Below are 16862 nucleotides of genomic sequence, written 5' to 3' on the forward strand. Positions count from 1 at the left end.
GATAGGTAAGGTAAGGGTTAAGTTTCTTTTACCTGGAAAGGGTAACCAAACACCTGACCAGAGGACCAATCAGAGAACTGGATTGTTTAAAGTCAGGGGCGAAAATTTGTATACTCGGGGTTTTTTTTGTTTTCTCGGCTATGAGTAAACAAGTTTCCTTTTACCTCTCTCTTATCTCAAATATTCTACTAAAAGTCTGGAAGTACAAAGGAAAAGGTTTGGGACAGGACCAGATTTTGGACGCTAAAGTCCAAATCTGGGACAGGTGGCTATTACCACAGGGGCCATTTAGGAATCTGGCCAAAAATGGAGGATTAGTCTGGCTTTGAGCAGGGAGTTGAATTAGATAACCTCCTGAGGTTCCTTCCAACCCTGACATTCAATGATTCCCACTTAGGGGCGGCTCTAGGGATTTTGCCACCCCAAGCACAGCAGGCAGGCTGCCTGCAGAGGTCCTGCGGCTTCGGCGGACCCTCCACAGGCTCGCCTGCAGGAGGTCCACTGAAGCAGTGGGACCAGCGGACCGTCCACAGGCAAGCTGCCGGAAACAGCCAGCCTGCTTGGTGTGCTGGGGCCTGGAGCCGCCCCTGTTTCCACTGAATGGTCAGTAACAGAACTGGCCAAACACAGAGTAAGAGTAAGGTTCTGACTGATGCCACTGATTCTGCCCCAGCCAGAATTTCTCTTTGGGGCTCCAGCCAAAATTGAAACCTCCAACTCAGACATCTCCAGGAAGCCCAAGGCTGAACCTTATTCTAAAATAAACATAACATTTGATGAAAAAAGGGAAGAGGCAACATAAAAGCAGAATATGTAAGAGAATCCATCTTGCATGGCCTGACTATTGTGTTCCCTAGCAGACTGATAAAACAACTTTCATTTAAAGAAACAGTATACAAAAAACAGCATTATTGATACATACACCTCAGATTTAATATATAACTCTGATTACAGTGCCTGGGAACTATGGTAATAGGCAGTACAGAAATGTTATAAGCAGACATGCGGGGAGAGAGAGAGAATTCCTTGTGTAATCAGTTTTGTATGCAAAAACAGTAGTATTTGATAATAGTTAGTAATGAAAAGTAAACAGAAGAAGAGCATTTTCTTGAACAGCAAAACATTTGGAGCACTTGAGAATAACCTGCATTCAAAGCATTGAGAGCAGAACTTAAGATGGAGGGGGAGACTCACTATGTCAAAGCTAACAGAAATATCAAGGAGAATGAGCCTGAGAAAATGCCCTTAAATTTAGCAAGGAAGAGGTTGTAGTTTACTTTGAAAATAGCAGTTTGGATTACATCAGTAGAATAGTTTTTGATGGTTTTATTACAATAAAATTCAGTTATAAGCTACCAATTCTTTAACCACAGGCTACAACAAGAACTTCCCTGTAATACTTGTAAATCAAGAATGCATGTGCTAGCAGAGAGGAAGTGTGAAGGATCAGGGGATTTATTCATTTGTTTCTCCAAATCCCATAGGAAGGAGGCAACATCAGATGCCAAACAAATGTACATTAGGGCATCTGCTGGAAATATTTAGATTCTGCTGCCGAAAAACATGCTGAGTATATTGATACTACTGGAGAGTGTTGAATTTCTGCACCCTAAGCAAGGGAGAGATTGGCCAAAGATACTGGTGGGAAGGACAAGATAGTCCTGTGCTATCCAACCATCGGGAAAAAATCATTTACTGGATTCTAGACAATTAGAAAGTCCAATACTATATAGGTTCACAAAATATACTGCTGAATTGTATCATCTCTGGTAGATTAACATTTTGCAGAAAAAAGGCAAACTCCATTAAAAGGAGAGAAGTCACCTGAACTGTCTCTTAAGCAGAAACTTAGTTAGAGGCTCCTGAGAGCCCCAGTAAGATTTCCAACACAACACTGCTAACACTTTAATTTTATGAAACAAAATAAAAGACACAAATGGTAAGACAACAATTTAAAAGCCCCCAACTCAATTTACCATATAAACAAAGTAAATATTAAGGTGTCCAGACATGTTTAGCCTTCGGTTATAATGATGAATGTTTACTTAGTTTCACTAACATGTCACAGTACACAATAGGTACAAATGTCATGAAAAAATGTTCTGATACCCCAAATCATTGCGATACCTTTACAAGTTGGGATTGTTCCACTCCATGTGCTGTTGCTGGTACAGGTGCGAATTATGGAGCTGTTCAATTCCATTGTATAGCCAGGCTGGCACATGTAGGTAACATTTTGTCCAACAACATAATCATCACCATATCTCAAGCCATTGGCTGGTACACCTGGGTCTCCACAACTGATTACTGCAAGTAAGAGGTTGAAAAACAGATGGTAAATCATTAATGTGAGTGTGTATCTGTGAGGAGAAAAAGCACATGGTCAAATTAATGATTTATTGTCAAAAATATAGCAAAAGTTTATCTCCAGTGACATTTGGTAAACATATATATCACTTAATTCTCTACCTAACACAATACGTGGATACATACAGCAGCTACGTTTTAGGGAAAAAAATTAGTACACCTGTTCAAAAGTGCAAAATTGGACTCTACTATTTTAATAACTTAAATGCCAGGATTAGAAAATTGCAGTTGGAAAACAAAGACACTAAAAAGGAGTAGGTAGATGAGGAAAAGCAGATTGTTTCACCAAGGATCACACAGTGTGAAAGTCACTCATCTGGATCCCAAAGAGTATACAGAAATTTCCCAAATTAAGAAGGGAATGACTGCAATGAAAGGGGAAAAACCCAATAAGGGATCTGCAACAGACTGAGGAAGAGTATCCATCCTCCTGTTCCATTAAAATCAGAAAAAAAGTTTCTCTGATCCAGAACTTTGCAAGTAAACACTTAATGAGAATGCCAATTTACCATCAACAAGGAGGAAATAGAGGCTGAAAGAATGGGACCAGCTTGTTATGTATTTCCTTCACAAAAATAAAACCAGGACACAATCATCCTTACAAATAACATACATGTCTTAAAAACAACCACCTAGAAATCAAACACTCCCCCACCAGCTCCAAATTAAGGAGCAGGAAGGGAAGAACATAAAGAAACAGTTTAGTGGGAAGATGGGCAGAGCAGAGCAGTCTGACAGCCTCTGTGCTGTTGAGGAGGATGACAGTTTGGGGGAAGGAGAACATCAAACTGGAGCGGAGGGAAACAATCTCATATTTGGAACCCTCTTTCCAGATGATGTCATGGTATCCTCTCATACTGAGAATACCTCTCCATGGGAGGCAACCCCATTTATTAGGAAAAGACAGGTAATAGTAATGGGAGATTTGATCATTAGAAATATAGAGAGCTGTGTTTGTGATGACTAAGAGAACCAGATGGTGAATTCCCTGCTGGGTGTGAAGATTGTGGATCTCTTGAGACATCTAGACAGGCTTATGTGTAGTACTGGGGAGAAGTTGGTGGTTGTGATACATACAGCTACCAATGGTATAGGGAAAGATGGGAGAGAGGTCCTGAAAGTCAAATTTCGGTGCCTAGAAATTGAAGTCCAGAACCTCCAGGGTAGCATTCTCTGAAATGATCCCAGCTCCCCATGCAGGGCCAGTTAGACAGGCAGAAGTGCAGGGTCTCAATGTGTGGATGAGACAATGGTGTAGGGAGGAGGGGTTTAGGTTTATTAGGAACTAGGAAACCTTTTGGAAAAGGAGGAGCCTATACAGGAAGGATAGGTTCCACCTAAACCAAAATGGAACCAGACTGCTGGCATGTAAAATTAAAAAAGGTTGTAGAGGAGTTTTTAAACTAAGGCCTGAGGGAAAGCCTACAGGTACAGAAGAGCACATGGTTCAGACACAGACATCCCTTATGGGATGATCTATTGATGGGGATTCTCTATATCCCAGTAAGGAGGAGAGGATAGAAGTTCATGAAGTACAGGTAAGAACTGAAGAGAAACAGCCAAATGAAAGAATCCCAGGCAATTACAACACATATTGGGAGACAACTAAGAAGTGAAAAATTATATAAATGCTTGCATAAAAATTCTAGAAGCCTAAATATTAAGATGGATGAAATTGAGTGCCTGGTATTAAACAAGGATATTGATATAATAGGCATCACAGAAACTTGGTGGAATGATGATAAGCAATGGGATATGGTAATATCAGGGTACAAAATACATAGGAATAAAAGAGTAGGTCATGTTGTAAAAATCTTAAATGAATCAAACTGTACCATAAAATATTGATGGAAAGAAATTCCATGCTAGAATAATAAGAATATAGCATTAGGAATATACTACCGACCACCTGACCAGGATGGTGAATGTGAAATGCTCTGGGAGATTAGAGGAAAAATATAGAAAATTTAATAATCATGGGGGATTTCAATTATCCCCATATTAACTGGGTTCATGTCACCTCAGGATATGATGCAGAGATAAAGTTTCTTGACACTGCAAATGATTGTTTCTTGGAGAAGCTAGCTGGAACCCACAAAAGGAGAGTCAATAATTGATTTAGTCCTAATGGAGCACAAGATGTGGTCCAAGAGGTGAATATAGCTGAACCACTTGGTAATAGTGACCGTAATATAATTAAATTAATATACTTGGGGGGGGGGAAGAAACATCAAAGAAGTCAACCACAGTAGCATTTAACTTCAGAAAGGGAAACTATGCAAAAATGATGATGCAAGTAAAATGGAAATTAAAAGGTACAGTCACAAAAGCGAAATGCGTGGAAGCTGCATGGAAACTTTTTCTAAAACATTGTACTAGAGGCTCAAATTAAATATATACTCTAAATTAAAATAAAACTAGTAAGAGGACCAAAAAAGTGTCATCATGGCTAGAGAACAATGTAAAAGAAGTAGTTAGAAACAAAAAGACATCCTTTAAAAATGGGAAGCTAAATCCTACTGAGGAAAAGAGAAAGGAGAATAAACTCGGGCAAGTCAAGTGTAAAAGTATAATTTGGCAGTCCAAAAAGGAATTTGAAGAGCAACTAGCCAAGGACTCAGAAAACTAACAGGAAAAAACAAACAAACAAACAAACAAAAAATGCTACATCAGAAGCAGTTAGTTAAGTGAAAAGAAGACTGTGAAGAGTTACAAAGGGATCTCACTAAAATGGGTGACTAGGCAACAAAACAGCATATGAAATTCAATGTTGATCAATGCAAAGTAATACACATTGGAAAACATAATCCCAACTATACATAGAAAATAAGGGGATCTAAATTAGCTGTTACCACTCAAGAAAGAGATCTCAGAGTCATTATGGATAGTTCTCCAAAAACATCTGCTCAATGTGCAGCAGCAGTCAAATAAGCTGACAGAATGTTAAACCATTAGGAAAAGGATAGATAATAAGACATAAAATATCATAATGCCACTATATAAATCCATGGTACGCCCACAACATGAATATTGCATTCAGTTCTGGTCGCCCCATCTCAAAAAATATATATTGGAATTGGAAAAGGTACTGAGAAGGGCAACAAAAATGATTAAGGGTAAGGAATACCTTCTGTATGATGAGATATTAAAAAGACTGGGACTTTTCAGCTTGGAAAAGAGACAACTAAGAGAGGATATGATAGAGGACTATAAAATCATGAATGGTGTGGAGAAAGTAAATAAGGAAGTGTTATTTACCCCTTCACAAAACACAAGAACCAGGGCTCACCCAGGAAATTAATAGGAAGCAGGTTTAAAACAAACAAAGAAAGTACTTCTTCACAGAACACACAGTGAACCAATGGAACTCTTTGCCAAGGGATCTTGTGAAGGCTAAAACTTATAACAGGGTTAAAAAAAGAATGAGAAAAGTTCATGGAAGATAGTTCTGTCAATAGCTATTACCCAAGACAGACAGGGATACAATACCATGCTATGGGTATCTCTAGCCTCTGACTGTCAGAAGCTGGGAGGGGAACAGGGAATGGCTCACTCGATCACTGCCTGTTCTGTTCATTCCCTCTAAAGCACCTGGCATTGGCCATTGTCAAAAGACAGGATAATGAGCTAGATTGACCATTGCTCTGACCCTTTAGGGTGATTCTTACATTCTTATAACTCAGAACATTGGACTGGGATCCAAGGAAATGATCAATACCATGTCTATTAGACCAAATGTCTGAAAAAGTCCCCATTGAGAGAAGCCAGAGGACTATGAGACACCATCTCTTCTTAAACAGATGAGGAATTTTTGTTAGTAGAATCTTATGGTACCACTAATCTTGAGGGTTACAAAACCCAAAGAAGCTTGAAGTAGAAAAAATATATTGGCCAAAAGTAGGCATAGCTGCTGTAACCCGAGAAAGGAGCAATATGGTACCCTCTACTTTGGATCCCAATGGACTAGTTTCCAGCGATGCTTGGTCTAGAGTTTACATAGCCCAGTCCACTATCAGATGTGTGTGACCATCTTTAAGAACACAAAACTGAAACAAAAATCTTCAACGGATGATTTTAGGACCAATCACCTGTTGACAGGGGAGATGACAACAAGCATTCACAAGGATTACTTGGACATATCCACAGGCGACAGTCTGACAAAGAATGAGGATCAAGGAGAAACCCTTCATTCAAGAAAAAAAAAGAAATAGGGATAAATATGCTCATTCTAGTATAGAGAGGATGGCAGTTTCAGGACCAGAGCAGGAACTGGGGGAGGATGAAGGGCGTTGAGAGTCAGAGTTACGGGAATGGATGAAGGAGCTGAGAAAGTCTCACTAAACTCAAAAGTTCTGCTGACTCACAGTTGTAATGATGAGGACTCTCATCAGACATAGACTGGCTACAATCCCTACAGACCCTACCTATGATCGTGACTGAGAGGTCCTAAGTTTCCATGGACTACCCTGAGCCTTTGGTGGATCACATCTCTCATTTCCAACAGCAGAGGCATAGCTCTCAGAGAGGGCCAAAGCACATCCATACACCCTTGGCGAACTACCATCTCAGGTTGTTGCTAACTATGGAAAAGGTCCCTGGTGTCCCACAGTATGTACCAGTAACCATGATGATTGCTCCTCATGTCTTTCCCAATGAAGAATGGAACCAGAAGGGAAAGGAAAGGAAAGGAAATAGAAACAGGGAAGGACAACCATAGATTTGGAAGGACTGTGGCCTTCCTGAGCTCACTGAGTGTGCTGATGTCAGTTGGTTCCTTAGCCACTGTGCTTAGGTCTTCACTAAGTGGCCAAACACCCCAAACTGTGTGATGTGAGGGAGTCCACTTCCAGTACAGTGACCAGATAAGTCTTTTAGCTATTTAATGCAGAGGTGAGAGATGGAGAAGAAAGTATTGCTATGTCACAAACGCATTCTACAAAAAATGAGAGTCCCTTGAGGAAGTCTTGTAGCTCTTTGTATAGAATTCAATAATCCATAAATGTTCCTGTATAGGACTGATTTGGGCTGAATAAACTCATGGTAGGAGGTGACAATGCAGGATACCAGTGCTTGCAGAGCTCCTTTGAAAGTGAGATGCAGATATTGAGTGTCAGCTGCTGTAAACTGGCATACCTCTACTAAGTCAATCTGGGGGCAGAACAAAATGGGAATATTCTGTTCCAGGCGCACTCCATTGCCTGCAGCAGATTTTGCTAAAAGATATCTGTCTAGAGGGGCTCTTCCACTCAGCATCTGAAATGTTTTCCATAGACTCAAAAAAGAAATGGAAAAGTCCCCTTTATACATATTCCTTCTAATCGAGAACAAACGTTCTTAGCTCCGTCTGCACTTTGGAAATTGTTCTAGTATCAACATCTGATGGATTTAAATGATGAGTTAATGTCATCCAAACTGGCCACAGTGATTGAGATACAGAACAGAATGCGTCTGACGAAGTGGGTATTCACCTATGAAAGCTCACACTCCAAAACGTCTGTTAGTCTATAAGGTGCCACAGGATTCTCTGCTGCGTTTACAGATCCAGACTAACACGGCTACCCCTCTGATACAGAACAGAATGACTCTTCCTGTATCAAGGAAGACTCTGTACAGGATTCTGAGATATGACTTCACTGTAAAGCCTCTTCCTTTCCAGAGTACCCAGGAAAGAGGGGACCATTAGAGGATGGAGAGGGACTGTTTTCTGCTTGATCCAGCAGAGTCTCTCTGGAGCGGTTGACTAGATCTATCTGCCCCAGGTTAAGAGACCCATGTAATAGAACTGATCTTGTGTACAGTGAGTATGCAGCAATTCCCACTTCAAACAGTTCTCCTAAGGAGACTGGAACATGTCGGAGGATGAGAGGTGAGAAACAAGATGGTCAGATGAACTCCCCTTTAGGGAGATTTCCCACGGTATTAAGTGCTATCATAGCCAGGAATGGAAGAGCTGTGTTAGGACTGACTGATGTGGCAGGAAGGGATGGATGATTTGATGGCTTAGCAGCAGATTCATAACAGCTAGGTGAATCCTCTCCAACCAGAGTCTGGGTGGATGGCCTACAAGTTCTACCTTCATCAAAGCTCTCTTGAATGAAAATCCTCCCTTTCTTCAGATCATGGATAAACTGAGCATTTGCCTCACTAATGGGCAGACAATTTTTGGTGAGAAGTCAACTTCAACCCATCCACTCACAGCATAAGATACCCTCTCTGGTCATACTGAACTTTGGAAGGAAAAATCAGATCCTTGTTTTGAATGGTTTTGAATGCAGCAACAGCGAAGTTTAACTGTTAATGTCTGTGTTAGCAACTTTTAGAGGTGTAGGGAGGATAGTTTGAGAAAGGAGAAACAGGAAAAAGAGGAGAAGGGGAGGACAGCTGCTGAAGTCAAGGGTCTGTGGCCTTTCCTCAGAGAAGATCTGCACAGAAGTGCTCACAGAGGCAAAAAGAACGGAGCTGTAATGTAGTTCTAGCACTCACAAATAGGTGCCAAAAATTAGTTTCAGTTCCTTTCAGGTCTTATTGGTGAGGTGAGCCTATCAGTCATAACTTCCAAGGAGAGGATTCTGTGTGTGTGTGTGTGTGCGTGCGAGTGAGAGAGAGAGAGAGAGAATGGGAAAGTGCTGAAAAGTGCTTAATAGCAGCAGATTTAAAACAAACAAAAGGAAGTATTTTTTCACACATCTCACAGTCAACCTGTGGAACTCCTTGCTGGAGTATGTTGTGGAGGCCAAGACTATAACAGGATTCAAAAAAGAACTAGATAAGTTCATGGAGGATAGGTCCATCAATAGCTACTAGCCAGTATGGACAGGGATGGTGTCCCTAGCTTCTGTTTGCCAGAAGATGGGAATGGGCAATGGGACGGATCACTTGATGATTACCTGTTCCATTCATTCCCTCTGGGGCACCTCGCATTGGCCATTGTTGGAAGACAGGATACTGGGCTAGATTGACCTTTGGTCTGACCCAGTATGGCCGGTCTTATGTTCTAAAAGGACAAGCACAGGCCAGTGTGGAGTGAGGTTAAATCAAACAATCAGAAGAATGCTTGGTTTTGTTATCTGAACCTATAATACTAAAACAATATGCCATAAATTCAGGGAAAGCAAACAAGTTTTTCATGAACTCAGATATTGTCTTGCAACAACTGTCAAATGCTGCAGTTTCTTTTCTGAAACTGTGGTCAGTTAATACACTGTAGATACCCACTGATAACACCATTAAAATAAATTGATGTCACAAGTACTGTAAGTATAATCTTCAAAGGTTAGGCAATCACACTTGAACACTACAACAGAAACACCTGAAAAGTTTTAGATTGCAATCACCAAGCAGGAAATATAGTGTAAGAAGTTACAGAAGATTTCAAATGTCAAACAAAAGATTGAAATGCACACCACAAACATATTATGCAACTGCTTAGAATACTCATAAATAATAAACAAAATGGCAGCTAAAACAATTATAAAGCAATAAGAAAGAAACACTATTCCACAGCTTGCTTTTTTCTTTTGTAAAAACTACGAACCATATAGAGACAGATAAAAAAGTCTTACACATTTGTAAGTGAAAAATAATTTTTTTCATGGCAAAGTAAGTAGCGATTGTATTTTATTCCTGTTTCACAAATAAAACATGCTCAGCAAGTGACCAGCACATTATCACATGAGCAGATGCACCACACAAAACACACACAAAAACGAACACTAACATCACAAAATATGAAACAAGAAAATACTTTTTTACCATTAGAGGAAAGTTTAAGTGGGCAGAATATATGAATATACAAGTGCCTTAAAATGTAATATTGTCAGTATGTTTTAACTCATCTTTCTTCAAACATTTCATTCTTCATATTATACTTACATAATATTTTCATGGTTGAATGTACTTTGTTATGTAGATTACCAAGAGTTTCTGAAGTGTTGTGAGGGAAAGTAAAGCTGGCAGTTAATACTTAAACTCTATATTATTGTATTTACAAGAATGAAGAATTTAATTAAAAACACTAAAGCAATATCTATCAGGCCATAGTTATGGTTAAAAATGAAGACTATTCATTGAAGGTTAATCTTACTTGTGCAATTTGGCAAGGATCCAGACCATGTTCCATTGGCAGTACACTGTCTCACAGAAGATCCAGAAAGTATGTATCCTTCCATACAGGAATAAATTACCGAATTAGAAAATGTTGTGCCATCTATACGAAACACTTTCCCATTAGCAGTTGTTCCTGGATTACCACATTGCACAGCTATAAAATAAAATGTTAAATGTATAAGATGTTAAAATGTTAAATTACCAATAAGCTAATGCTCCTGCTGCCAGCATGTTTAAGAGATAGAAGTCTTTGGAAAAGCTGAAGATTTGGCTTTCAAATCCTGTGGACAATGTGTGATGGAGATGGTTTATTATAATTATAAATACCATAATTTATTTTTTATCTTTTCCCTTGGAGAAAAATACCTAGGAAATTACACTTAAAAAGCCTATGGTGAAAGAAAGTTATTTAGGTTGCAAAATCAAGCACAGAAAAACTGGAAAATTGCCAGATTTATGGTTACCCATAACCTCAGTTCAGGCCATTTGTGAGTATGCATTATGATACCATCTTTAATTACATGATCACAAACTATTTTTTCCACAGGACTGTGCCTAGTTAAATGCACAGGATGGAGGCTAAAAAGGAAGAATTAACATTGCACAAGCAACTATAAATCTAGAATTTCCTAACTTTCAAGTGCGTGGCTTTTCACCTAAATATAATATAATATAATATAATATAATATAATATAATATAATATAATATAATATAATATAATATAATATAATATAAACAAACAAAACTAAGACAACAGCAGTCTTTATTCTGTATACATACCTCCAAGAGGATTTCTAAATTCAATGAATAATGAAGCTTCTTAGATATCTTGAAATGTAAAATAATATGATGGCAATCCAGTTTGATAGTAGAGAAGGAAGAAAGCTCAGTTTTTGTGATCATGTCCCCCTACAGCTTATAAGATATTTATTTACTTATTTATTTTATTTATTAATTACTTGGTATCAGAGTTGCATCTGTTCATCAAGAAGAATATTAAAAGCAGGTTTGACCACACTGCACCTAAGACTGGCATTGTCCAGGCTTGCCAAAGGAAGGCAGCAGTACTTTATGGTGGGGTGAGAGAGGGAACAAGGTCAGAAAATGCTCCAAAAAGGAGGACGATGGGTAGAAGGCTTTAAAGGTGAAAGCCCTGGAGTTGGAACCCCCTTTCTCCATGCAGCGGGGGCTTGCACCAGGAGCTAGTTGTGAACTCCAGTAGATGTCACTGGCGCTATGAAGCCGTGGCATATGGAGTTCATGGTGATGGCATGGAGATCCTTGGCTCCAGGCACATGGCTGAGCTATGAAGAGAGTTGCTAAGAGTTCTTCCATTTTCAGGACCCAGAATGCTGGTCACCGATATGACTCATCAAGATGGGGAGGTTGTTGTAGTGCATGGCATTGGCAACCCATTTGCAGGAGTCTTCGATGATCCTTGCATAGTGCAAGGGGCAACCGAGTTCATTTGGGAGGATGGGGGTTCACCTAAGAGACTTGGGGGTGACATGCTTTTTGGATGCTATACAAGAGGCAATTGGAAGATGTCTGGGAATCCGACTGGTTTTGTGGGGGAGGCAGCCCAGCTAATTACTGGTGCCTTCTTGTGGTGGATATCCAGTGCAGGTATTCCACAGGGAAGGCTTCCAGTGACTAGACAAATGGCCTGGTTAAGGACTTAAAAAAGAGATGCTGGTTAAAGGAATGGAACGGTAATGGGTTTGAGGTGCCTATGGTTGGAACAGCAGGGAGCCAATACCCTTTTCTTATAGCTCACCTTAACCCTCCTCTGAGGGAGCTGGATTGTAAGGACCTGGATGGAAAAAAGGGGGGGGCTGGAAGCCCCCCAGGTAATTATGGAATAAACAGGAGATTACCTGCACTGTACACTGTTATCAGTCAGGTAGTCCCAAACATCTAAAAATAAAGTTGTGGCCTGATTGAATCCATATCAGGTATGCCCCGTTTTTCTTTGGGTATAGCTGGACAATGTTAATTAAGCTGTCTCCTTCAAAATGAAATGACTCTCTCTTAAAGACAGAGCAATCCATAATAATAAAGTGGATAATAAGAGAAAACCAGCTCTTAAATTTTCCTCTGCTATTCAGGAATCTTTTTTTCTCAAAAAGGGTCTGTTGGGAATTACTTCTAATTTGTGGAATCAAGATGACTGAAGTACTGTAAATGATTCTCCATAAATATCTGGTTAGGTCTTGTTTTTATGGTAATACATCTTGCTTCACAATTCTGGAGTGATTCATTTTAAGTAACTTAGTTTGGGTTTTTCATTTTCTAATAGTAAGCAAAATATATTAATTAGTAAACAAAATTTATAGTTTAATCATTTATGACATATTATATGTAGTATAACGAAATTCTACAAATAATTGAATTTCTCCTTCCGCTGGTATTCATACCTACAATAGCTATAACTAAGGATGAAGCAAGCAGGAAAGTATGTGTCAAAGGAAAAAAACAATATTAAAAAAGTGAGGTCTACAGTGTAGTTGGTACAAACTGGAGGAAGGAAGAGGGGAGAGAGAAAGTAATGGTTGTCTCAAAAGACTAAGAATTTATCACCTCTAGTTACTGATTTGAACTGTACCCAGGCGACCAAAAGCCATTACTATCTTATAGCTGTTTCAGTCTCTGTGTGAAAAGATTTGTGGTCTCAAACCACTACCCACTGGACAAGTATCTGCATCACAAGAACTATGATATACAATTGGCATTCTGGTCAGCACTAACAGAAGAAATGGCATGATTCAACAAGCATGGAAAGTGAGCCATTGTCTCAGTGCTAGATGTTGTCCTTCCAGGGTAAAATAGAGGTAATAAAAGGTATACTTGTAAGCAGACAGGGAGAAGACTACTTTTCCACTGCCTGTACTCTATCTGTCCTGTGGCTAAATCAAGCAGTTAAACCTCCAGAGATTTCACTCATTCATTTTAAAGATATGTATATATAAAATGTATTTTCCTTTTGTGATTTACCTTTACACTCCGGCTGTCTTCCTGTCCAGCTTCCATTTCCCAAACATGTTCTTTCTTCTGACCCATGAAGGATATAACCAATCTCGCAGTGGAAACGTACAGTACTTTTAATTTTAAAATCACTGTCTTCTCTAGAACCATGACCTGGGATTCCTGGATCCCCACAAGAACCAGAAGTGTCACCTAGAATTTTAAAACAAAGATTTTCACATGAATATAATATTTGATACACTACACTACTATATCAGTACTGTAGGACTATTTTACAGCTACTGACTTGAACTATAAGGCCCAGATTTTTAAAGGTATTTTGTATTGCTTCCCATTGTTTCCCTTTTGAAAATTAGATTGGGCTGTTAAATCAGTTAGGCATTGAAACATTGAGCAAAGCAAAGCCTAAATACTTTTTAAAATCTGGGTCCAGGCCCTTTACTTGTCTTTTCAAATGATTTAGTAGCTACCAAAGATACCTCTGTAACCAAGATTTAACTGAAGTGTAAACACCACATATAAATTATACGTTTCTCAGGTAATTGGCCAAGCTTGTGAAGGCCTCACACTCAAATTGATGGCTTTTCCATGTTTGCATTTATACATGTATGTAATATGATAACTTTTGAATGCTACATCCAATCAATTCCGGAATTTCCAGGAATGTTCTAGGCATTAATTGCCAGAATCCTAGTGATTTGCAGGGAAATCAAGAAAAAAAGAAAAATAAAGAAAAAACAAAAAAAAGGGAAAGTGGAGGACAAATGGAGCCCCGCTACATTATTAGCACAATCAAAGCTTCAAGTACCTTTGCAATTTTCTGTGGATCAAACAACAGGTTTATGGCACCAATTAACTCTTTCCAGCACTACTAGGGTGACCAGATATCCCAATTTTATAGGGACAGTCCCAATTTTTGGGTCTTTTTCTTATATAGGCCTCCACTCCCATCCTGATTTTTCACACTTGCTGTCTGGTCACCCTAAGCACTACAGAACAACACCCCTGTTTATCCTCCAATTAGAGTTCAACATGTCGACACCTGATTGATTTAACTCCCAGACAGAAATAATAATGGAGGGACAGATTTGGGGGCATAAAGTAAAAGGGGGTCATGCACACAGCCCCTGACTGGGGTAATCCTGGTATGGGGTCAGTGGCCAAGAAGGGCAAAGAACCCTTAGCATAAGAGAGAAGGTGGCCATCAGAAAATAGGGGTCTGACAGAGCCCCTGGCATTCAGAGGGAAGTGGGAAATGGGGTGGAGGGGGTAATACAGATTCATACAGAGACCCCGCCATGGGGGAGGATAGGGAACATAGAGGAGGAATGGGGGCACAAAACCCCCAGTGGCAGGGAAATTGGAAGACCCTTTCCATGCTTATTGAATCCAGACATTTCTGCCCTCGGGGCAGGTGAAATGAGGGATGCAGAGGACTCCTGTCATGGATGGGAGGAGAATGGGGGACCTTGGAATGGGAGAAGAGAGGCCACACAGAGCCCATGGCCTGGGGAGAAAGGTGGGAATGGGGGAGAAGAGTATGGGGCAAACACAACCCCTGTGAAAGAGGGAAACTGGTATACCCTGGTATAGAGGAGAGATTGGGAAATATGGAGGGAAAGAGGGAAATGGGGGCACACACAGAGACCCTTCATAAGGCTAGAATGTGAGAACTCTTGAATGGAAGGATGTGGTAATGATGAGGCACACACAAGTCCTGGTGGGGGGATTCAGAAACCTAGTATGAGAGGAAGTGGGCGGGGGGGAACAAAGAACACCTGATGTCAGGGGAAAGGAGAATGGAAGTCATGAAAGTAATTGGGAATGAGAGTGCCCACAAAGCCATTGGCATGTGGGGTTAATGGGCGACCCTGGGTTACGTAAGTGGGGGGCACACAGAACCACTGGCAGGGAAGAGATGGGGGACTTGCAAGGAATCCCTGAAATGGAGGGGAATGAGGCGATGGCAGATGAGGAGCTTGTGGGAGGGATACGGAGAGATGCAAAGACCCCTGGTGTGTGCAAAAAGCTCAGCCTTTTCAAGCTACAAAGTGCTTGTCCCCCTAGTTTATACCATTTTATGTTACATTAGGACACACCTGAGCTAAATGGCTAATGATTTTGTATTAGGGTTTAGTTCCACAGCTTATTGTGAGAATCATAAAAATCATCATGGCTCGTCATTCAGAATACTTATTCTGAGATGTTCCGAGGCCACTGATTTACAGATGAATTTCCTGTTCAGTCAAGTTCCTTGTAACACGTTTTCTAATGGTACTGGAGTGCATACTTCACATTTTAATGTTATCACTGGAGAAGCAACTTTGCTTCCATTGTAAATGAGCTTTAGTCAACATTTTTCTCAACACCAGCTATTTGTCATGGTTTTTAGCTACTTCCAGCTGAAAGACAGTATGCTGAATAAAATCTCATTTCAGCTGACGCACTATTTATATTTTACAAAGTAGATGGTGGAAAAAGTTAACAGTTTTGCCATTTCTAATATACATAGAGCAAAATAAATGTTTTGCAAACAATTAGTGGCCAAGATTTTTTTAAAATAAAAGTCTAAAATCCATATTTAGCACCCTGAATAAGTGTCATGATTGGGGGTGAGGGTAGAGCTCCCAGCAGTTCCCAGTGTAACCAGTAACTTTTTTGGATGTCTAAATACAGACTTAGGACTATAATTACAAGTTCTTATTTCTGAAAATCCTGGCCACTGTACTTTTTGATAAATATCTTTGAATTATTTTTGGACAAAAGCACAGCTGACTACACAGATAACCAAATTTAACTCTGGCCTCAGCTGGTATAAATTGGCATTCAATTCTTCAATGAATTCAGTGGATCTATACTGGCTTACAGCAGCTGAGGTTTTGGCCCAAAGACATAAAGCACATAGATTTGGTGACATTTTTTACAAATAATAAAAAGTACAGTCTCTTGCAGTAACAAGGAACTAAAGGAAAATCATAATATCATTATTGAGCCAAATTCTGCTTTCATTTACACCGGTATAAATCTAGAGTAAAAACATTAAGCACAACTAGTATAAAATGCACTTAGCAGAGAGCATCAAATTATGCCTTGATATTAGCGATAACTGGGTAAATACATAGCAGTGCTAAAATGTATGCATAAATGGGGTAAATAAAATTCTCTCTATGTATAATAACCCATGCAGATTTTTTATCTGAACTTAAATACCAGAGTCAGAAAGACATGCTGTTATCTGTGGGAAACAGTGAGAACCCAGGGCACTCACATTTTGACCAATGAATGAGAGATCTCTGGCAAATATGGACTCAGTGGAGTTTAGGAATAACTGGGGCAACAGAGGTAGGGAGTTAGTGACGGAGAGACAGCTCTTGTCAACCAGCCCCATCAGCACAGAAGGGTG

At 39.8% G+C, this 16862-nt stretch overlaps 1 protein-coding gene across 4 annotated transcripts in view; it reads right to left on the reverse strand.

The window, feature by feature from the left end:
• CSMD3 (CUB and Sushi multiple domains 3) overlaps positions 1 to 16862 on the reverse strand; it is a 1318842-nt gene that overhangs the window by 55660 nt on the left and 1246320 nt on the right. For all 4 annotated transcript variants that reach the window (XM_075063193.1, XM_075063192.1, XM_075063195.1 and 1 more), the window contains 3 exons: positions 13469 to 13651; positions 10451 to 10627; positions 2128 to 2307 (listed from right to left, as the gene is read on the reverse strand). In XM_075063193.1, the coding sequence (XP_074919294.1) occupies positions 2128 to 2307; positions 10451 to 10627; positions 13469 to 13651 (540 nt within the window). The remainder of the gene's footprint in view (positions 1 to 2127; positions 2308 to 10450; positions 10628 to 13468; positions 13652 to 16862) is intronic.

Source organism: Chelonoidis abingdonii, chromosome 2, assembly GCF_003597395.2.
Source record: "Chelonoidis abingdonii isolate Lonesome George chromosome 2, CheloAbing_2.0, whole genome shotgun sequence".
Lineage (NCBI taxonomy): Eukaryota > Metazoa > Chordata > Testudines > Testudinidae > Chelonoidis > Chelonoidis abingdonii.